The sequence below is a fragment of the Tyto alba genome, unplaced genomic scaffold (genome assembly GCF_018691265.1).
Source record: "Tyto alba isolate M040663 unplaced genomic scaffold, T.alba_DEE_v4.0 Super-Scaffold_23, whole genome shotgun sequence".
In the NCBI taxonomy this organism is placed as follows: domain Eukaryota; kingdom Metazoa; phylum Chordata; class Aves; order Strigiformes; family Tytonidae; genus Tyto; species Tyto alba.
In genome coordinates, this window is record NW_024881297.1 from 11,914,830 (window position 1) to 11,938,118 (window position 23,289).

At 41.5% G+C, this 23,289-nt stretch overlaps 1 protein-coding gene across 2 annotated transcripts in view; it reads left to right on the forward strand.

The window, feature by feature from the left end:
- Positions 1 to 23,289, forward strand: part of RNF150 (ring finger protein 150) — a 126,049-nt gene that overhangs the window by 77,933 nt on the left and 24,827 nt on the right. For both annotated transcript variants that reach the window (XM_033001689.2, XM_033001688.2), the window contains exons 3-6: positions 401 to 472; positions 893 to 975; positions 8,100 to 8,196; positions 14,535 to 14,745. In XM_033001689.2, the coding sequence (XP_032857580.1) occupies positions 401 to 472; positions 893 to 975; positions 8,100 to 8,196; positions 14,535 to 14,745 (463 nt within the window). The remainder of the gene's footprint in view (positions 1 to 400; positions 473 to 892; positions 976 to 8,099; positions 8,197 to 14,534; positions 14,746 to 23,289) is intronic.

A 23,289-nucleotide genomic window follows, 5' to 3' on the forward strand; every position in this document is an offset into this window, starting at 1 on the left:
TCCCAGACCTCATTTAATAATGTATTTTTTACAAATGTCATTAAAAAAAAGGAGAAGGAAGAAGTAGGACACCCAAGTAGTGGACTTGTTGCATACACTGCTACTCACTGGAATAGTAAAGGTGCTGTAGTGTAATATCATGATGGGCTCACATGCAGTCTCCACTGGAACTCCATTAGAGTAAGTTTGCCTCATCAGCCGTGGGTTGCCAGCAAGCCTAGAATACCTACTGTGCCCTTATTTCGAATAACAGTATGACTGACCTCATCTGTTTATATTTATGCAACACTGTCCTGTTTCATGTACAGTCACTTCAGATTTTTAAGAAACCTAGGGAGAAAAGGTGATGATTTCTGCATGAAGAGATACTCTTTGCTTAAGAGCAAATTTTGTATTACAGCGCCGGCTTGGAGATGCTGCAAAGAAAGCAATCAGCAAGCTACAAGTCAGAACAATCAGGAAAGGTGATAAGGTAATTTTTCAAATTGCTCATTACCAAATGAAACTCTGTGCTGAGGATTCCTTCAGACCGCTGGGACAATGAGGCAGAACAGAAATGACAATTGCTTATTTATCTACTGTGTCCTTGAGGCAGGGGAGGAATACTGGTAAGCAATTTACGGATGGAATGGAGTAGAGAGAGAAGAAGGTGATTCTGTGAACATGAAGAAAATCCTGAAAGTTAAAACATGCTAACTAAATCTGCATGCTTCCAAGGGCAAGTTTCCAACTGGAAACGTCTTGGAAAATCTGACTTGCTTGTCTTGAAATGCATTATTGGATTTGCAGCATGCGTCAGTGACCATTTTACTTTGTCACATAGGCTCTTGTATGAAGAGATTAGCTGACAAAATAAAAATATTGAAAATGATGAATTTTCTCTTTCCTGTAGGAAACTGAGCCAGACTTTGATAACTGTGCTGTTTGTATTGAAGGCTACAAGCCCAATGATGTTGTCAGAATTTTGCCTTGCAGGTAAGTTGAAGGTTGAAGCTGCTTTTAGCTCTGATAGTCTCTCTACTTCAAGAGAGGCTCTGTTCTCACAGTATCACACTGATGAGATCTTGGGGAGGAAAGAGTGAGTTTATCATTTTGATTTATTCAAAATCTGTTGGTAAAAATATCTGAAATGCCTCTTTATTCACCTTGAAGTGGAAGTATTAATGATGTTGAGAAACTGAGTTTAGCATGGTAGTCAGAAATTTTCTCTGATCTGGACCTATCACAAAGTCTTCGGTAGGATTTTTAAATTAAAGGGTTTGATTCCTCTGTTTTCCTCACTGGTTTTATATCAGTCCAGAATAAGTGCCTTAGAAGAATTTGCCCTTGACTTCAAAGTGAGCCCTGGGCACAGCAGCCAGGGGTAGAGCAGGCTCCTGTTCCCTGTGGAGCTACTTCTTTTGCTGTTCTGGGCCATGTCCAGGCACTGACAAAGGGATGACTTCTATCAAAAAAAACCCCAGCCATTAAAAGAGATATGCTGAGTGGAAATAAAGGTAGAGCGGAAAGGGCACGTGACAAAGAACACGTTATCTGTTGCTGCTGTGAAAATATTCTCAGGCATGTGGGACATGGAGGTGACAAGATGAGCTTTGGGGCTTGTTCTTTCTCTTTTCTTCCCCTCATGTGAACGTGCCCTGTGCAGTGATGTGACACAGGAGCGCAGCCGCTTGCCACCCGTAACAGCTGTATTCATCTCTCTGTGCCATTGTGCTGTCGACTGTGAAGTGTTGGCTAATGAAGGATTTCTCTAAGGAAATCAGTTTCGTAGGAAATTTCCTAGGAAGTGTTTCCCCTAGGAGAGCAAGAGCAAATGTCTGATTTCCTTAGAAACAGGAATCTCGGGTGCTGTACCTACAGAGCAGAGATTACTTTTTTTTAAATAGTTTCTTTCTTCTCCTGCAGACATGTTCACTAGCTTGAGAAATGAAATATTTCTTTTCCTGATGTGTTTCCTAGTAGATATTTGAATGTTACGAGCTGTCCATTTCTGTTCATTTGTGTGACTTGTTAAATCTGTTTACTGCCATCACTAAATGGCAAACAAAAAGCAACAGATTAATCATAAATTTGACCTACTATAAATCCCCCACAATGACAAATTGCATGTGAGCTGCTTTTTTTTTTTTCTATGAACAGACAAAAATGCATGACTTCATGAAGCAGAAATAGAGAAAAATCAGAAATTACCAGAAAATGTGGACCTTGGTTTGACATCAAGCCTGTTTTCATAGAAGCATAATAAAAGTGAAAATTTTGCATGATAGAGACAGGCAGTTTTTGGAGGTAGTTATGCAACAGCAAAAAATGTGTCTAAGTTCTAGCTTTCACTTGTGTCTTGCCTCATAATTCAATGAGACAGTCAGACTTTGTCATCCACAGTGTTGAGTCAAGCAGAGTGAATAGGAAACGCATAGTTAACAGGTGATGTTCAGTTCTTGGCTGACTTAAAAGGTCGTCTAGAAAATGACTCATGCTAAAAGGGTAGCAGCAGCAGAACTGTCTTGTAAAATACTCACAGTTTGAGCCTCAGCAGTTTTGAATTATAAAAACTCAAAGATCTTTCTCAAGCGGCTACTTCACAAACCCTGGCTTTCCTGCTACACAAATTGTGAGGGCAGTATTTTACACATTCCCATGGGTTTGGACTTCCAAAACAGGAAATAGGAGTCATGATTCTTTCTGCTGTTGTCAGTCTTGTCTCTTCATCCAATAATAAAAAAAAAAAAAAAAAAAAAAAGCGGATTAATTTTTGTCAAGTGAGTAAGAGAATGTTATATCTTGATAAAGACCTACAGACTGTACGTTTCTTCCTCCAGCATCATCAATTAAACTGTGTGCAGTTTCTAGTATGGAAACATTAGACTGCTGTTTAATAAGAGGCTGGCATTTCACCAAGCCTTACAGAAGCCAGCACCATATGTAACACCAGTGCTAGCTGACCTTAGTGGTTTTTAACCAGGAGGTGCTCAAGATGTAGAACTTTTTCCCTGTAAAGCCAAATACGCCCCAAGAGCTGAACCAGTAAGATGCTGCTTTTTACTGCAGGCAGTTCTGAGAAAACCACTGCCAGCAGGCACACTCTGTATAAAGCCCTGTATATCTTGAGATTTCTTTTTAAGGCAGGTGGAGCCTGAATCTCCTGAGAAATTGGTACTGAAATTCCACTAGCCAATATTGCAGTGGATGAGCTCGGAAGTCACGTAGATACATGTTTACTCGTGCTTACACTGTTTCCCCAAATGTCCTCTCTTTTCTGCTGGCAGAGAGCTGGCGCTGGGATAGCCTCTTGTTATATATCCCATTCTGGAGAGCTAGGAGGAAAATTCCAGTTAAGTTGTGCTTCTTCCTCTCTGTCCTCTTTAGCCAACTCCCACAACTGACTGTATTAATAAACTTCACTCTACAGACTGTATTAAATAAATAAGGGCTGACACTTGATAAAAAAGTGTTGGCTTGCAGCTGGTTTTATGTTTAATGGTAGCAAGCATCACTGAACTTAACTTTGAGGGCACTGACACAACATCAAATGTAACCAAGTTCATTGTTCCCAGGGCAACATCTCTTGTCATAGCCCTAGTTCCTGCTTGTCCTCCATCTCTAGCTTCAAAACGCCTTCATCTTTTCTGCTTTGTCTTTGGAGAAGTTATTGATGCTGCTGCTCCCAATGTGCACCTTTTACTAAACTTTTACTAACTTTACTAAACTTCTACAGAGAAGCAAGACAATTCTTTCAACCTCATCTCTACTGAGTTCTTCATACACTCTTTTTTTGGTTGTTTAATTTCTGTCACCAATAAACACACTTTCTGACCCTGTTCCAGCTCATTCCCTTACCCTGAACCTTCACTTCATGAACAACTGTGATTTTAAAGACTGCTTCACTCCTTTCTCTCTTTATTAGCTTTCTATGAAAAGTAATTTATCACACACATTCTTCCCTTTGATTCCTTCCTCTCACTTACCCTCATCATCACTGTCTTTTGTCCTTCCTTCTTCCTCAAAAATAAACAACTAGTTCCATACATGCACCCCCCAAAAGCCCAAACCTTCTCATTGGATACTACAGTGCTGCTCAGTCTCTTACCAAAACCATTTTCATTCCCCTGCTTCAGCCCTACATCTAATCCAGGCAACTGATGCTCTTACACAGGGTCCCTTGGGGGGTGCCTCTCTTTGTGCTTTTGCCTCTTTTTCTCATAGCTCACGCTTTTCGTCTGAGAAAAATTACATGACTGCTATGTTTGTTTGCATACAGTTTGGAAAGTTGGGACCGGGAGTTGAAGGTGGGAGGAGAACAGTTTCCTTTTACCTGGAAAAAAAGCTTCACAAAATTGTTAGCAAGCTGAAAGCTTTGCAATAGTTTTACATCAAATTATTATTATAATTTGAGGTCAAGCCCAAAATGAATTTTTTTTTCTTATATGAAAAAAATTGCAGCTTTAAAGAAAATTTAAATGCATGTCAAACAAAAGTAATCTCCAGTTAACAAAGTGCTATTTAGATAATAGTAAATGAAATGCTCTGGGATTTTGAGGTTCTTTTTCTTCCTTCGAGCTCAGTAAGCTTTACACAGCCGTGTGCAGTCACAGAGTTGTAGAAGAGTGCAGGAGGGACCCCAGGAGGCCACCACCTCAGGAACAGCATGGGAGCACTGGCCGTGCACGTGTCGTTCTTGGGAGTTTTTTCCAACACACTCTGAAGTCTCCCAAGATGAAGACTCTGCAAATTCCCCTGATAATTTATTGCTGTGCTTTGCTACCCTGACTGTGGTGAAGCTTTTCTTGTTGTGTAACCTGGATCTCACTTGCTGCAGTTTAAACACATCCAAAATGTGACTGAAATTTGGTGTGTCTTATCTCTAGGAGAGGTGAAGAACAGTTGTTTCCTTTCTCCTTACGGAAGCCTTTGTTTTGTCTGAGGATTGTTACGACATCTCTCCTCTCGCCTTCCTCTCAACTAATCAATTACAGTTCTTTTGAGAAACTTTCCAGCCCATCCAAATCAAGATAGTTTTGCAATGTGTGTGGTTGCACACAACAGAAAAAAAAAAAAAAAAATCCTTTTTTCTAGCTTTGACTTTGATTGTCAAAGCCATGTCCCAACCCTGTGCTTGAAACATCTCTCTTACTGTTTCCCTGTATGGGTCATTACTTCTGAACTCATCCATGATGCCTCTACCCTCTCCTGCCTTTTAAAACTTGCATCAGTCAGAACTGCAGAGGAAGAGGGATTTTTGCTGCAGTTGATCTTTTTACATCTTTGTTTTACCATGTGATAGTGAAATATTACAACTGTTCTCTCAGCTTACTTTATGCTGACCCTTATTTTGCTGGAATTGGGATGGTAAACTTTGCAGGACATCAAACAATTCACAATTTATTGAAAGCCATAAGCAGGTATATAGTGCTGTAGCTAATAATGGATTAAATAAACCGTCAAATACAAATCTGCAAAGCCTGCCACCTCACTTTTATGCAGAAATGTTTATACGCTCAAAACTAGATATTAAGAGCACTCTGATTATATAATGTGCTACAAAAATTTAAAAATTCAAATCTTTATCTGATTTTCATTACGTTTTTCTGTAGATTTCTGTCAAATAATCAAGTTCCTTCTGTTGTACGTATTAAATCTGAAATTAATAGAGCAATGATGCACTGTCTAATTTAGTATTGAGAAGTGCAAAGTGATGCGATCTGTCATGTATTTAAATTACTCGGCATTTATAGGATTTCTTTTAGAATATTGCTTTTTGAAGCCAACTTTAGGAACAGTAAACTTCAGTTTTTAAAGTCTCTAAGGCATGAAAGTTCCAAGCTTTTGGTTATTAACAAACATTATGAAATGCTGCAATATGAACCACAGCTTGACTGAGGCTTGCAAAGCTTGGACTTGAAAACAAAAGGGGACTTTCTAGTCTGTGGTAAAATGGCTTTGTAGAAGTTACATATTCTTTGTCCGAAACAGGTTCTGGAAATCTGGAGTTTTTTCAAGAGAATAATAAATATCTCAGATTTTGTAAATGTACTGATTATTTTGGCACAAACATGATGCAGATGTTTGCCATTAAACATATTTGTTTATGAACTTGAGTATAAAATTAAAGAAAGCCAATCACTATCAAGAAATTCATGGTTATTTCAAATAGCTGAAAAGCAAGACATTGACTTTCAGTACCCTCCATGAATTAACACAGCCAAGGAATTCTGTTGGTTAGACTTCTAAATGTAAAATTACGTATGTCTGAGGACTGAATCTTTATGCCTTCACCTGTTCAGAACACTTGCCTGATGATGTGCAGAGTATGTCCCTCCCGAGATAAAAGGAGGTTATGCAGGACAGAGACCAAAATTTGGTGCATTATGTTTTTATCCTATAAGGCAAGTCTTGTTTGGAAGGAGGGTTGTGAACCTTAGTAGCCTTAGTAAAGTAGTGGTTTAAACTTCAAGTATCACGATACTTCATTTGTGTTAATCATGTTGGCATACAGGATCAGATGAGGTTTGACAAAGTTTGGTATTGCAGCCAACTGATATAATTAGACTAGGTCGAACTTCCAAGAACAGATTTGCCCTTTCCCATAGTTGTGTGAAGTCAGACCAAGTACAGGAATGCGATAATTTGCCATGTAGCTTTGTTTCACAAAGGACCCATTTCTTCTAGAAGTAGTGAGAAAAAACAGTGCATGGAAAAGAATAAGATTCTGAGATTTCACACAGTTTGGGCTTTGAATTTCTAGTGTTATTTAGGACCGAAGCCAGCTAGTAAGCCAGCCAGCTAGTGTGTGGGCTGATACCATGTTAGTAAGAGCCAGGGTTGCAGATCGATACTGGTGAAAGTGCACCTCAGTATCTTCCATCAAGCTGAAAGGCTGTGTGTATCCTGTTGCGTGAGAGAGGCCACGACAGTACAGCAGTTGACCCATTCGGCTGAATACGTACCACTTGAATATTTTAAAATTATTTCGGTGCGTTAAGTGATTCTGACTTTCTCCGAGCTTGCGTTTCCTCGCGGAGGCTGGTACGTGCCCTGCTCCAGGAGGAGCCGTGGGCAGCCGTGAGCTGTGCCCGCCTGCGGCTCCGCGGAGGGTTCGTGCGGCAGTGCTCCGCGGGCAGCGCTCGTGGCGCAGCGACGGCGCGGGGAAACAGGGGCTGGGGACGGCTCAGATGTGACGGTTCAAGCAGACTGAAACGGGACTTGCAGGCTCTGACAAGTAAAACGTGGGGCACCTGTTGCAAGCCTCAGAAAGGAAATTTAGAGCTGATCTGTAGGGTGTCGCAAAACAAGCAGATGAGTCTTAGTTTGCACCTTTTGGAGCGAGACTGAGTATGTATGTTGAGCCTTGTATTTCAGAATAAAATATACTCTTTCAATTTTGCTTAGGTTATTATTATTAAGTTATATTAGGCAGTTGGACTAAGGTCCCTTCCAGCTGAACTACTCTATTCAGTTAACTGATTAAAAAAGGTTTTTGGGAAGGCAAGTCCATTTTCAGTTTCCTACATGCCAGTGTAATTTCTGAGGCTATGTGCATGGCAGGAAACTTTCCGACTTTTCTTCAGGAGGAGTGGAGCTGAGCAAACTTCACTGCCTTGAACTGAGTCCTGACTGCTCTACTTGGCCTACTCAACAGTGTTTTTTAAATCCAGAGCCCTACATCCCTGCATTTTATAATGTTTGACCTCTATAACCCAGACAGTAACAGAATATGCTTGCAAGAGAAAATACAATCTGTCAGTCAGGTACACACACTAAATACCTTTATATTCAATCTCAGTCTGTGTGTGGCAAAGCTAGACAAGCAGCTTTCAGTTCCTCCACATGGATAATGTCTAAGAAAAGTGGCCCCCAGCAGCCCCAGGGCTCAGTAACTGCTTAGTGGTCACTTCAGACCGAACATGGGATTAGGAACAACCCCTTCAGGGCTGGGATTGTTTAGAAGCTCACGCTGACGAGCAACTTCTAAAGAGCAGGAAAGTTGGGGAGAATGTTTTAAAAATACTCGCACTTTACTGAATCCAGAAGAAGCATCTAGTACTAAGGGGTAAATTGTGCTGTGGTGGATTTGAATTAAAATACCCTGTTTTTCATTGCAGGCACCTTTTCCACAAATCCTGCGTAGACCCCTGGCTGCTAGACCATCGTACCTGCCCGATGTGTAAAATGAATATTCTCAAAGCTCTAGGGATCCCGGTAAGCGTGTTGCAGAGCAGCCAGTCGGGGCAGAAGGGGAACACCAGCTACTTGGGTATATCTCTAGCCCTTTGCCTGTCTGTTCCCACCCTGCTCTTCTTGCCATGTTATCGATTTATTATTTGATTTTTTAAGAGGAGTTCAAGCTGAAATGTCTGACTCTACCTCTTTCCTGCACCCCACTTCTATTAGCAAGGAAGAGTATGTTTAGGGGGGTTGGTTGGGTGTTGGGATTTGTGTGTCTGTCATTGCCTGCTTTGTGGAGCAGAGGATTGTTTACTGGTGTTTTGGTGGATTTATAGATTCTTTCATGTAGCTTTTGTTTGTGTTTTAAATCAGGACTGGATTTATTTTTTAATCATGCTCTCAGTTCAAATCTCAAAGCAGAAGGTCTGCAAGTAAAATTTTCCCTGCTATACTAGTCAAGGACAACTAATTGCTCATTCTGGGGAGCCAAATCTTTTTTCTGTCAGATTTCTCTTATAGTCTATCTGTAGCAAGCTCTGTACTCCTAATTCCAATTAGGGAGCGTTTCTCCCAGTAACTAAGCATGTGGCGGACCACATGACATACAAGAAATTGTTAAGCTCTTTGTTATTTGGAACATTCAGATGTGGTTAGAACCTGCCAAAGCAATTGATCTTTTTAGGTTGCATGTTTACATTCAGGTAGTGCATGTCCTGCCTGCCGTACAGTTCCCTAACCACAGCGATCACAGAGATGTGGGGGCTTCACCAGGAAGAAGTGAGTCACTTTGTCACCCCGTGCGAGGCTTGCCACGTGATAGTGAAGTCCTATACTGAACCACCACCAGTCGATGCGTTAACAGGTGCTGTAAATACCCTCCCCAGTTACAGACAGTGACATGCCAGCTCACATAGGAAAGAGCTATATAAAGTAAAATAGCTCATGTGAACATATTGGGGGAGCTGATGCAGCCATTCCCCAGGAGTTCATTTTCACAGAGACCAGGAAGCCAAGCAGGTTGCTGCAGAAGAGGTTCCGTAGCAAGTGATGAAGTATGTTTTTACTGAATTAGGCAGATAAGTTAATCAACCTAATATAATCCAAGCTAAAAACATGAAATGGGAAAAATTAAGTAGACCATTGCAGTTAGGGTAGCACGTCACTGTAGTTGGGCTACTTTTTCTGCTAAGCATGTGTATTATCTTTAGAATATTAAAAGATGATACAACCGTTGCATCAGTATTTGAGATGTCAGAAATGGCTGGAATGAAGGCTGGCTCTGCCATTCAGAATCTCTGTGCCTAGGCTTAAATACAGAAATTTTTCCCCAAGTTCCATGTCTCAGTTCACAGGCCTGCCAGTGAGCAGTTTTCCAAGATTTCAATGCCTCTTCTCCATAACCAGTATGTTGTTCCGTGTCTTTCTTCTGCCCCATGGAGGACCACATGCTTTCTGCTTCACACTGGTCCGTTCACATTTTTGCTCAAGCATTCCATGAACAAGCTCTTCATCCATAATCAGGAGATAGAGACAAATCAGACCTCCACTTTTTGGAGGTCTGCAATGAGGTACTAAGGTCTTTCTGGAAAGTTTAGTACTGTTGGTATTGACATCCAGAATACAGCTTTCACTGACAGCTGCTGAAGCCTAGGCGTGTCTGAGGCTGGGTACGTTGAGTGGAAGGGAAAACATGCCCAGAGGCCACGCATCAAGATTTTGGTTTACGTGACTGTCTTTTACTACATATGAACAGCTCTGTGGTGGCAGGTATAGAACCTAATTACGAGGAATAATTAAAAGCACTGTTCAGTTTCCTCAGCCATTGTTTCTCACAGCTCCCTGTCCCACTCTCTCTATACCACATAGCAGAAGGGGATCCATCCTGCTCCCTTCACTGTGAGTTTTCTGCAGAGCTTCTGTGGAAATAATTGTACTGGGCATGTAATTAAAAATACTGCTGTAACCAACATAAACAACTGGGTCAAATTAAGATTTCAGAATCAGCCTTAATGCCAGTCTGTCTTAGCACTAAAAATTAAGTGCTTGGATGTTAGTGTTCCACTAGCAAAGTTTGTTTAGAGGATTTTATTGTATGAATTTCTGTAAAAATTTCCCTAGGCTGTTCTAAGACAACAAGCTGAAAATAGCCTGCTCCACCACTGGGAGGAAGCATGCTGGCTCTCACCTGCATGGATCATCGGTTAGGTTCATGAAGGGAGAGCTGTGTGCTACAGCCTTACCCCTCGAGGTGGTTCACAGTAGGAGCTGTTATCCATGGGAACTGGGAGCCTTCCCGTCAAGGGTTTCTTCTGACTGGCAGCAAAGGAAGTGGGAGTCTAAGAGCATCTGGTAGCTTGAGGGTTAAAAATTCCTTTACTGCTATCAGTTGCTCCTCTTTCTCTTGTTTTCTCCACCTTCTCTTTCTAAAATATGTCTCAACTCCTGTCTCTTCCTCTTCTACCTCATGCCCTTTCCTGCTTCTCCTCTCCATAACCCCTCCTGCCCAGCCTTAATCCTTTTGAGCTCCTGACCTGGTCTGGTGCTCCCTCCTCAGCTCGCACGACCTGTTCTCTACCCATGCAGAAATTGTGTGTCCTCACACTTCCAGCTGCCTGGCACCAGCTGAAGGCAGCTCGGGGTGGCCATCGATCCTATGGGGTGCTTTCTGGTCCCACCATGAGCTTGCAGGCACCATGCCAAGCTCTCTTCTCTTTGGAGAGTGTAGTTGTCAGTCCTGAATAAGCCACCAGTCTCTATCAGCACACATGAACTGGTATTTTCAGAGGCTCATAACTTAGCCAGATGTCAGTAGGTTGCTGTGGGAAAGGACATTTCCCTGGAAGAAGCTGTAAAGCTCTAGGGCTTCTCAGTGAGAGGTGGCAGACATTTCTGCAGAGTGAATAAAGCAAAATGCCATTCCTTAATCACATTCTTGAGTCCTGATGAGCATTCTTAGCTAAAATTTCCACACACAGAAAAGCTGCCTTAGGCAGGCAGCAGTCTCTGATGGGACATTTGAGCACAAATTTGCCAAAGTCCTTTTTGCAAGCTTTTACAATGGAAGGAATGAGTATGTCTTACCATAGGCAAGGCTAATACGGGTTTTTTTCCTGCCAGCTGCATGTTTGTCCTATGGTTGTTGTTAAAGAGCTGGCTTGTGTGACTGTGGATATATTGTGCTTCATTTAGCAGGAAGACTGGGGATTTTCCAGGAAATGATTGGTTAAAACCCAAGTATCTAAATGCTTCAATTCAATTAATATCTAAACTCTCCATTTACTTTGTAACAGTGACTTCAAATATTATCTGCCCTAAAACCAGATTCCCCAGGCTGCCGTGAGGCACCGAGATGACTGCGCTCATTTTCATGGTAGCTGAGCACCCTGGCATCTCTCACTTTTCACCATGGCTCTCTGCAGCTCCAGAGGATTATTAACTAACTATCTATCAGCAAACGGTTGGCATAACCTTTTCCACTGTCTCTTTGCTGGTGAATTCAGCTCAGACTATACCTCTTTTGGCTGTAATATTTGAAGTAAATTATTAATGAACGTATCTTTCAAAGAGCTACATTGCTATTGGGATGATCATATCACACAGAATAGTTTCCCTCTGCTTCTTCCCCTTTTCTGCAAATATCTGCTGGATATGCAGACAGCTGCATTTTTGGCAGCAGATTGGATGACTTGAAGCTATTCACTAAGAGCCTTAGCCAAGCCCTCAGAAGTCAATACAAAGCCTTCCCTTGACTTTAGTGGAATTGTGCCCTCAAAGCACTTACATGCAGGGAATGAGTGAAACCAATATAATTAAACTTAGCAAATGTATCTGGGTCACTCTGACAGCAGAAGCCATAATGTATTTTTTTCGATCAGTGTTTCATATCATTAGTTTTATAGTATGCTGCTTAGTTTGGGGTATTTTTTCCAACTAAAATGATTCAGGAGTAAAGGGATTAATTATATCGAGCAATGCTATTTTTGCTTCTTTAATGTTTAGTTTGGCTTTCAATTATAATGCCCCGTTTTTAAAGGTTTAAAACTTAGTGATAAAACCCTATTCTAGGAACAACTGGAATCAGAGCAATGTACAGACAACTGATCCCCTGAAAAAAAATTTGAAATAATTTTTCCTAGAGTAAAAAAGAAAAAACAGGCTTTTTTTCTTTAAGATACACTGCCATCAAAGCCAAATTTAAGTTAAAAATGAAATGCTGAAAGCATTTGTTATAATAGCTAAGGGTGAGGGAAAGGGTGATAGATCTAAGTAATAATTTTGGATCCAAGTTCTACTGGTAAATGATTGGTATTTCACTTAGAAAAGTACAGGTTCAGTGAGTTTCATTAAAACTTGCTATAGCTGAATGTGCCTTTTTCCTGGTTCTCATGAGCTCTCACTGCTTGTGGATTAGACTGGAGCCAGACAAGGACAATTCTAATTTTTATCCCAAACTTCAGTTTGTGGATACAAGTCACCCGAGGATCGTTTAAAATGCCTGCCTTTTTCATTAGGAACATTTGTGAAAAAGTATTTATGAGGTGGCAACAATCAGACCAGGAATGTATGGAAAAAGACAAAACATTCTAAGTTCCTGGTTCTGCAAAAAAATGTAAGCATATGGTGACCTTCTATGCCTGAGTTCAAAGGGATTACTCTTGTGCTTAAAGCTAAACCTCTGTTTTAAGTCTTTCCTATATCATATTTTCCTTAGTTTCTGTGTGCCAGCTGTTGAAGATAGGCAGGTAGTGAGATTTTCAAAAATGTCTTAGCAGGTGAGACAACTAAGCACAGCAAAAATCAGAACCACAGAGCAGAGTACATCTCCTCTGACCTTAGCCATCCAGACGTTGGATTTCCAGTCTAGCAGCTTAAGCCCTGTCTCTGCTTAGTGCTGAGCAGTGGGAAGGCAGAGGGAGCAATTTGTACCACTTACGCTAGGGTGGGATGAATAACTCAGTGAAATTGTCTCAAACTGTTGGAGTTGGAGGAAACCTAAATGACTGATCCAGATTAGCTGTCTGACTCCTGGACAACAAAGATAAATGGGAACAACTTAACTTTATGTTTCCTAACTTAACAAGGTGTCTGTGTAATTGCAGCTCAACCTTGCTATGTCCCTCTGTCATTTTGGAAGCTTTGCACCCTGACACACAGCATCCTCATTGCTGAATTAGCTTTGTTTTTGTTATGATACGTTAAAACTTCAAAACCCAGTTCTTGAAATAGTTATGCAAACGATTTTTCTCCATGCCTTAGGGAGGAATAGGCCATTCTATGGACAAATGGTGCAAGAATCTGTTTCCTCTTAGTGGGAAAAGAGATTTTTTTTACTCATATGTTTGTCACCAGTGTTTATATGGACATCCACAGAAATCACTGCTGTATGAATGGGAGCATCAGGCTTATAACAGCCCCAGAGAAATCAAGGGTAGAAACTAGTCTTGGATATAGCACCTCTGGACAAATGATCCTCTTTGCTGCCCAGTGCCCACTTGAAGTCTCAGTGCTCTTTGTGAACAGGCACTCAATGCTAAGGACACTGTGCAAAGGGTGGATGCCACAACCCCCTCTCGTTGCTTCCCCAGAAGGTCAGTGGAAAGGCAGACACTTGACCTGAAGAACTTGGCTGCCTCTGGAGGTGTTGGTGCATTCACTATATAGCTGCGAGAGAGAAGTGTCTGAATTCCCCAGAACTGGGTTCCATCCTTGATCTCTCTGAATCAGAAATCAAGAAGGACTATGGATCAAATAATACTCTTCAGATACTGATTATTGCTTCTTTCCTTGTAATTTTATTTTTTAGGAAATACAGCATTAATAAAGGAAAAGATCTTTTGATGTTAAGAAACTTGTCTTATAAACAGCTTTAGCTTCTATTTTTTGCACCCCACACATAGATGCGCCCACAGGCAATTCCCTCGAATTCATATTCCTGAAAGCTCTGATATCGGCTCTATAAAATGTATAGTTAGGGAAAAGATAATAATTCCCTTTCAGCTACTGTCTCTGTTTACATTTGTAATCTGACTCAGCAATCTGCCTATGTTGAGCAGATCATATCAATAAGTGAGTTACTTTTTTAATGCGCACTCTCCCAAACCCTTTGAAAAGTATAAATAAGAATATTTAGAGATTGTGGGTGACACAGTTTAATACTGAATATTTATTTCCAAAGCATATTTCGGGTCTCTCTTGCAACATATTGTATTAAGAAGTTTTAAGTACATGAAAACAAACTGTGCATGTTTATTCATCATATGTTGCCATTTTCAGTACTGAAAGAAAGCAAAAAAACTTAAGGAAATGGGAACAGGTAAATGAAATCTTTTTGTCAGGTTAAAGCTCAATTTTCTTCTTTTTCTTCCCATTAGCCAAATGCAGATTGCATGGATGATATACCTCCAGACTTGGAAGCATCCATAGGAGGACCGCCAACCAACCAGATAACGGGAGCCAGCGATATAACAGTGAACGAGAGCTCCGTAGCCCTGGATCCCCCGGTGCGGACTGTGGGAGTACTACAAGTCATCCAAGACGTAGACTCCTTTCCCCAGGTTGGGGAGGGTAACTTCACAACAAGCAGTAAGTTCCTCTTTCTGGCAGAATTTACACTGAAATAAGCATTTAGAATCCCGAATCACAAACCGATCTCTAGAGTGCGGGGAAGCATGGCCTCTGAGGGCTTTTTCACTGGAGCAGTGGCCCTACATTAAGCTCAGTGGAAATCTACAGGGTAAGTAAATTTAAATACCATGTCATTCTGCTGTGCTGCAAACACTTCCAGCCTGTGTGCAAATCGGTGTGTTGAATAGCAAACTCTAATTGGAGTGCCCTGCATGGACAGAACAAGCTATTTCAGTCATAAATTTATGGTCATCTTCAGATATTGTTTATAGTAAGTGATCCCATTCACCATGACAACCCACCATGTATCACTGGGCTTCTTTGTGAAGCAGGTTGGTGCATGTCCTTTGGCCTGCCTTTCCTCACTGGCCTACATGTTACTATGTGGAAGTTATTCTTACCTGCACATCATAAAATAAATTGTGAACACAACAATCACTTTTGCTGCCTTCGATCAAGAAAAAAAGAGTGTTGAATTCTGGTTTTGCCTTTCCTTTATCTTCTTACATCGACTGAAGCTCATCTGGTTATTTATTCATACTTGAGCTTCTCTTTTCAGAAGGACTGATGGTCAGAGTTCTTCTACTTGAAAACCTGTGCGTAGTGAAATAATGCTGCCAATTTGTACAAAAAAAAAATAGAATTTTGGATGTTTTTAATGTGTTTAGTTTTCACTTCTTTAAGGGGCACCATTTGAACCAGTAACTTTCAAAATGTTTGCGTGTCTCTCTGTTCCTAAAAATGATGTTCTTTGTTGAAAATCTACTTCTGACAGTTTAAAAAGAATGCTGTCAGCTGTTTCGAGTGAGGATTGTACTAGTCTAAAATTCTCATTTTTAGGTAAAATAGCAGATCAGTAGAAAATACATACCTGTTTGATACCAGTTGGTATGTTATTATTGACAAGACTATTGCAAAAAATCATCAAATATACTTGAAGGGAGGTAGAAGAATGTGATAAAATATAGGTTTGTGCATGGAGTCAGAGTAGGTCCTGGCAAACATGACACATTTTCAACCATTTCTAGGTATTACTATGGGTCTGAGTGTGAAAAAGAAGGCAAGTAATAATATGATGTGTAAAAGGTAGGAGAGAGATGAGGGGACTAGGCCGAAATGATTTTACATTAGTCTCCTTACTCCATAGAGAGACTTGATAACCACATTTTCCCTTATACTGCAGCCAGTGTCATGGCAGTGGAAGTAACTTCTGCAAATTCTGGACTTGCAACCTTAGCCACAAGTGACTCAGAAGTGGATTTTTAAGTTCTCCCTTTGTGGATTAGGTACTGGTTTCAAGCTTGGTCCTTTTATGGTCTAAGTCCTGGATCCAGGAAGGGGTGAGCAGCAGGGTTATAGGCTCAGCTGTCATCTGTGGCCAGCCTGTCTGTTGGTGGCATACAACTTTCTCAAGCCTCCTTAAGAGCTGGCAAGAGCTGTTCAAAATGAGATGTTCTTTTGTTCCTTCCAGTAATTGTTCTTAAATGCATTTGAGGCTGATTTAAACCACAAACGAAAGATTTTACTTCATGGTACCACAGTGTAACTAAAGACTGGGCTAGACGCTGGTCTCGGCTGTAGCCTCTTAACACTCCTGATGTGAGTAGCTCCTCTGGCACATAATTATCTTTGTCCCACCGTTCTTTACAAGGTCCACTATTTAAGTTGGGAAGGAGGGCCGTGGTGTGCCCTTTACACCCATAGCTGCATGGCACATGCTGAGAAGAGCCAGCAGCTGGTACAAAGTCTGGCACTAAGGATAGTCCATGCTTTTCATTCCAGGATCCTGGCACACTGAGAAGCGGTCCTTGTGGTTTGTCACCAGGGGTAACAATGGTGTTGAGGCAGCCAGGGAGCACAAGAGCTCAATAACTCTCCAGCCACTCTCTTCCCCTCCGGTTTTGTTTCCAGAGCCTGCAGAAGGATCAGTGTCAGTCCAAACACATTTGTTCTTCATTTTCCAAGTTGCCAGCTAAGTAACTGGGTGGAAAATTTGGTCTGAGCCAGCAGTGTACTTCAGGACCTGCAGAGATGCTTTATTTTGCCTTGGTGCCCTCTGTTTTTCCCCTTACCTTTCATAACATTGGGCAATAGACACCAACGCTGGGCAACCCTAAGGGCTAACAGCAGAGCCCATGGACAAAGAACTCTCACCAGTGTTCTGTCCAGGCACATGGGTAATGAGGTAGCAAACCATGGAGCTTCAGGAGATCTCCATCCCCTGAAGAAGCTAGCCTTGTGGTCTGGGAAAGGACTGTGAAAAGGGTTGTTTCTCCCTGGTTATTTGAGAGAGAGAGGGAGAAGAGAGCAGAGAGGGGATGCCGGCAGATGGCCTGAGAAGGTTGTGAGCCTCACGCCATCGCAGGGGTAGCTGTGGACCCACTGCTTAAAAGAGACCTTTCCAGTCATTTGGTGAGGAAAAATGAGTCCTGAGAAAAGCTCGAAGGACCTTGAGAGTTTCCAGACCTTGCTGTGTGCCTGCCTACACTGCTCCTGTCACACATAGTCACTAGGGGACTCTGGTTTAATGCTTGGTTAGCTATTGTCACTCACCCATCACTGATATGTAGACATGAATCTTCATCTGGATTTCTCATCTCAAAGTGGAATACAATACTTGAGTATTAGTCAGTGGTAGGTGTGCAAGTTTACATGCTGTCATCACCACATCCAAAGTGGTGCAATTTGCAGTAGTTCCTAGAAACAGAGTGATTTGGTCACTTTTTGCAGCAGAGCTACAGCAAAGAAGAGGTCTTGGGTTGGGAGTTAGGGGCTGAGTTCCAGCAGTGATGGGAATTTGTCCCTCCAGCTGCCTTATGTGGATTTGGGGTGTTCAGACACTCTGAAAGGTAGAATTTAGCATCTTAGGCAGCCTGAATTCTTAAGCCAGTGAGAGAGGAACATCCAGGACCACTCATATAGTTGTGGTATGAAACCAAATGCTAACTAAATCAGAGGGAAACTGTAGACTAAATAACTGGGTCATAGCTGTCATATAGATGGAACTTTAGAGGCATTGTGTCTGTTTATTGTATTCAGGCATTGTATTTCTCATTTCCAGAATCCTCACAGTTACACAACTGCAGAGCTTGCTGAGCGTGCCCTTTCTGTGAACTAGCCTGCCTGGGAATTTGTAAGCAATGACGCTGATTGCTCCTAGGAATCTTTGCTGAAGTTGCTAGGTTCTGGCCTCTTTATATAGCATTAGTGACGGGAGCATACTCCAAGGTTGAATCTGTGCTAGAAGTTTTTCTCCCTCTTGTTATTGAATCTGTGCAGACTGCCTCCAGTGCAGTCTTGACGTGGCATCCTGAACCCAGAGCCATGAGTCCTTGCATCCCTCCTTATTTCTGGCAAAGTTCAGTGCTCCAGGAGGTAAAGGACTTGCCTTCTTCTTTCCACCCACTTCTGCAATACTTTTTGCTTAATTGTTGTTGCATCCTTTTTGCTTGTTGATTAATCATTCTGGTATTGTTGTCTTGTTTCGCGTTTAATTTCCCTTTCTGTTTTTCCAGTGAGTATGCAGAGCCAGAAGAGCTCCCACAGTGTGTCTGGAGGGAGGATATTTCCAGAGTACTGTTCACATTGGGTGAAATTATGTCTCTGTTGAAATCTGGTGGCAAAGCTCCCACCTACTTCAGTGGGGCCAGATTCTCATTTCTGGAACTCAGCCAGTGCTTTTCTTTGTATTTCTGTGTGTGCTCAGGAGACATTTCCTCTTTTCTCCCTCCCTTTTTCTCCCCATGCTCCTGAATAGATAACATCTTCCATGGGACCCTGGGCGACATAGTGTACTATGAACATCTGTACAGGACTTTATTTGGGGGCCCATCCCTAGGGTTCCTTGCTAAACCAAGCATCTCCTGTGTAGTAGCACTGAGAGCCTAAAAATGGACCAGCAATTTCTCTCAGCTGGCTTCTACCAAGATTCAAGCTTTCATCAAGTCCCTTGGGCTTATCTGCAGCCCAAAGTCTGTTCAGTATTTAGTCATAGTGACTATTTGCTGTCTGTGCTGGGATTCTTTGCAGGATCCTGGGATAGTATCTTGTGGGTATTTCTGTAATTAGTTGCTGAAAATGGATAGATGGAAAAATTGAAAAACTGGAATTGGAAAAAGAAAGGGAGGGGAGGAGGGTGAAAAAATTGTGTGAAATACATAAGAGTTCACCTAGCTGAGTTCCCTACTTTGACCCTATTCCTTTCTAAGGAATCTTCTTCCACAATAATGTATCACATCAATCTGTGTTGCCTAATTTTTGGTAGTGAGTTATGCAAAATGCTAAGATCTTTGGAAATTTCAGCACAAGTGAAATTCTGTGCTCTACAGATCATGTGAGTGTGAGCTGGACTTGGCTAAGATCTGAGCTTGAGGAACCTCTAACCTACACCAGCTTTGGAGGAGTGGAAGGTAGATTTAGGATTTGAAGAGGACATTGCAATATCCTTTTGGTCAGGCTCAGCTGGGATTGAATGGTATGACTAAAAAAGATAGTTTGCTGGGAAGTAGCATCTAGATATTTTAAAGGTTGTATCGTGACACTTGCAGGGGAAAAAGTAGTTATTAATTTTTTTTCATCTTTATAGCATCCATGGTCATCCATCTCCCTCAACGCATGTGGCACTTGGTAATTTCTGCAGTAGATAATGTGCACTGCCTGAGTCTTTGCTCTCTGTTGATAAATACCTCTAGTTTTTCAATTCAGACGAGATTTTATATTCTCTTCAGCAGGATGTCTCATCACACTGCATAAGGCCTCAGAAATCCCACCAGCAATGTCTCTGTAGTTGGAAGAGGATCCATAAATTATTCTACTGCAAACATGGGCAGGGGTTTTAGTATGAAAAAACACAAACTCTCCCCAAAGGTGACATATCACCTGCAAAGTCCACTGAGTTTGGTGGGCTGTACAGCAATGTGGGCAGTCTAGAGAATGCCAGCAATTCCTTTCCTGCTTCTCATTTTGTTCTTTCTATAAAACCCTGCCAACGTGTAGCTCATCGTGACTGTTAGGACACTTTCAAGTCTCTTTGATAGCTCTGAATTAAAACGATTAATATGACTTCTCAAGTAATTATTTTGATCTGTGTATGTCTAAAATGTCTTTGTGAAGAATAATCAGCCTTTGGAAGTCAATGAAAGTGCATGATAAGAATCTGATCCACTGTTGTCTTGCAATCACTTGACTGTTCCTCCTTGTTATTAATAGGTGTTTTTTTAGGCAGAATGTGAAGGGGGAAGAAAAGGTGGAAAAACTCCCTAGACAGTAGTTAATACAGAAAGTTATTAACACTTGCATTAGCACCTAACACTGTCCTGGAGACAAAATACTGATGGGACCTAGTTAAAGATGGAGCAGATTGGGTCCCATGTGCCTGGAGTATGACATAAGTCCTGGTGGCTCAATTAAAACCTTGTGCGGATGTTGCACTAAATAGTTATCATGGACTGAAAATTCCAGTGAGCTGAGGTCCTAGATTCGTTTTGAGACTCACACCAGTGCCAACATAGCATTGGTGGTTTAAAAGGCCAGCAGTGGTTTGAAAAAGTCACCAAGTAAAACCTGATTGACACTAAAAACATGCTCTGGAATGTTACAGACTCCTACAAGACTCCTGCCAGGCTCTGTGAACGGACAGTGAAGTTTTCCTCTTATAAAACTGCTCTTCCTCTCCATATGTTAAGATGTGAAATACAGACAAAGTGTTTCTGTACAACAGACTGCAACAAGGGATGTACAAAAATGCTGTGAAACAAGGAGCAAATTTCAAGTCCAATTTTTTTTGTTGTTATTTTCTGTTTCACATCTGCTGTGTACATTGGCACTGTGTACAGAGCAAGGATGAAACCATCAGTTCCCAAATCTCCCTTCTTCCCTGCAGGTACCGTGAGCTGTGTCTGTGGCACAGTCAGGGGGCAGGATAGGTACATGCGGTAGTCTGGCCTAACCTAGGGTGCCAAAAAGGCTGCAGAGCCTAGGAAACTTGCTTAACTCTAGGGACTCTAGGGAGAGATTTAGAAGAAAATGTTCTTCTTTGGTAGTGGAATCTCCATTTATAAGTCTGTCTCTAAATATAAACGCTGTGGCTATTACCAGCTTGCCTCTCTCTGCCTCAGATTACCTGTTGCTGCCTTCGTGTTGCCCTGCTGTTGTGCAGATACATTGTGAGCCCACTGCAGAAGCTAACTATTTTCTTCCTGTTGTGGTCTTTTGTTTTGGTTTGGTTTTTTTTTTTTTCATTTGGATCAGTTCCCTGATCCAGAAGTAGTTGTGGCAGTGCAACAGGAGGAGAGAAATGTGGAGCACAAGAGAAGAGAGGGACATAAAAGCCAGCTTTCACCACACTATTGCCAAAAGCAAGCACACTATCTCAAACACAATGAGACCCTACACAGCTGTCTGTTTTGCCCAGAAATCAGGATAAGCAAATAGGCAAAGTAAGCATGCAGTTTCAAATCTCGTTTGAATGCTCATATCCGAGTATACAGGCTTTTTATTAGTGGTTAGTGAATATGAGAGACATAAGGGGTTTATTATCTATGATGATGAAACTCAGTAAGGAAAAGTGCCGCTGTAAAAACTGTGATGGCACACAAGCATGTCCTTAGATACGTAATTCCCAATTGCTCTGAATGTGCACTGCATGCATGCAGGGGAAAAGGGCATCTGAGGACTGGGATCAGTGATAACATAGCTTATATCTTTCTTTATACTTCACTGTCTTAAGCAAACAGCTAGATAAACCACTGAACAATATTTAAAGCAAAATGGAAAAACATGGTAGAGTAAAATACAAATCTGAGCTGCAGAGAGACCAGATGACTTAATACTAGCTGATCTCTTTGATTTATACTTGAGAATGAAAGCCTCGCCTTTCCAGAAATATTCAGCATCTGCATACAATCTACTTGATTATTTAGGACTCATTCTTACATCTCAAATGTCTGTGGAGTTTTTATTCTCATCAGTTTTTACACAAAAGTCGCCACTGAAATACTCAGGAAGTGATGTTGAAGATACAGTGTGCTACTGTGATCCTGAATCCTTCTCTGACCAATTCAGAAACAATGACAAATGGAAGACACAAGGATCCAGCTTGGATCAGCACCTGAAAGTAAGAATTGAGTAGTAAGAATGAGCAGCAGTTCTCTAGCCAGGCAGGCAGAGGAAATGCAGGATTCCAGGATCAGTGCTGCTGGCTGCTGTCATTATTTCAGACAGGTAAGCAATGCAAAAGTAATGCTTGCTGGTACTGTGCAGACCCCAGAGACCCCTACCAGGGTCAGGCTCTGCTGTACCAGCTATTAAATACACAGATAGTAACAGATGGACCCGCTTCTGAAAAATTCACAAGTAACAGCAGATTATAGCAAGTAAACAGATCTATTAAATTTAGTGGGAAAAGAAAGACAGAGAAAAGGCAGCTGTGCCTACAGGAGAATAAAAACATGAGGCTGAGATACAGGAGGCACTCATAGAAAAGTTCTGTCATTTCTGCAGCAGCCACCCCTGATTCTGCTTGCATGCATTTTGTTCTGGTCACATTGCTTCATAATGGAGCATGCACTTGCCTTAGCATTCCTGTAGGGTCATGACCACTTTGAAGGTAACTCAAATGAAAGAAGCCAGGCAAAAGCTCTACCTGACGTACTGTCTCCAGTCATTGGTGTATACATTTTTTCTCCTTATTTATCTAGGCTTTGAGTCTGTGAACATGCAAGAGAATCATTTGCCCATAGACGCCATCTGGTTTCTCACAAGCATTTAAAGGCTCACAGTGCATGTTTACACCTGTACTTCTTGTGTTGTAACCAGCAGTTTTGATTTCTTAAAAAGCATGAGAGTTGCACTTAGATTAAGTGGAAGAGGTGTGTGCATGTGTAGCAGTGGGATGGTTTTTGTATGATAGATAAATAGTCTTGCAGGAGATGTTTGGCGTGCAAGAAACATCCAAAACTGCTCTGCTTTAAGTTTTCTCCACATTCTTTTAGGGGCAACAGCTCAAATTTACACATACAGTTTCTAATACTTAGGATTTCAGCCTGAAAAAAAAAAAAAAAATGGTATTTGCTCATAAAAAACCTGTCAAGTCCTAGTGTGTTTTTGAAACAGCTCTTTCTTTTGTTACTTACCTCCAACTCCAGCAGAAATTAGGGTGCTTCAGGGATTCTTTAGGGTGTACCACAGTAACCAGGTCACTTAACCTGGGAGAGAGAGTTCTCATTAAATCTTTAATAATTTGATGTAGATCTTTATTGTTCTGGATGTGGACAATTTTAAGTGAAGACAGTGCCTGAAACTGATGCTTTGAAACTGATAGACCAGATGGAGAAACTGGCTTATGAGTGTTTATAGAAAACATGAATAATCAGAAGAAAAGCAGGTAACAGGTGAAGCCTAGCATCTGAGAGGAAATATCCAACTACTTGCATGAGAGTTAGGAGAGGATTTTCTCCTGCCTCAGAGCCTGTGGGGGACGAGAGAGTTGGGAGAGCCTTCACA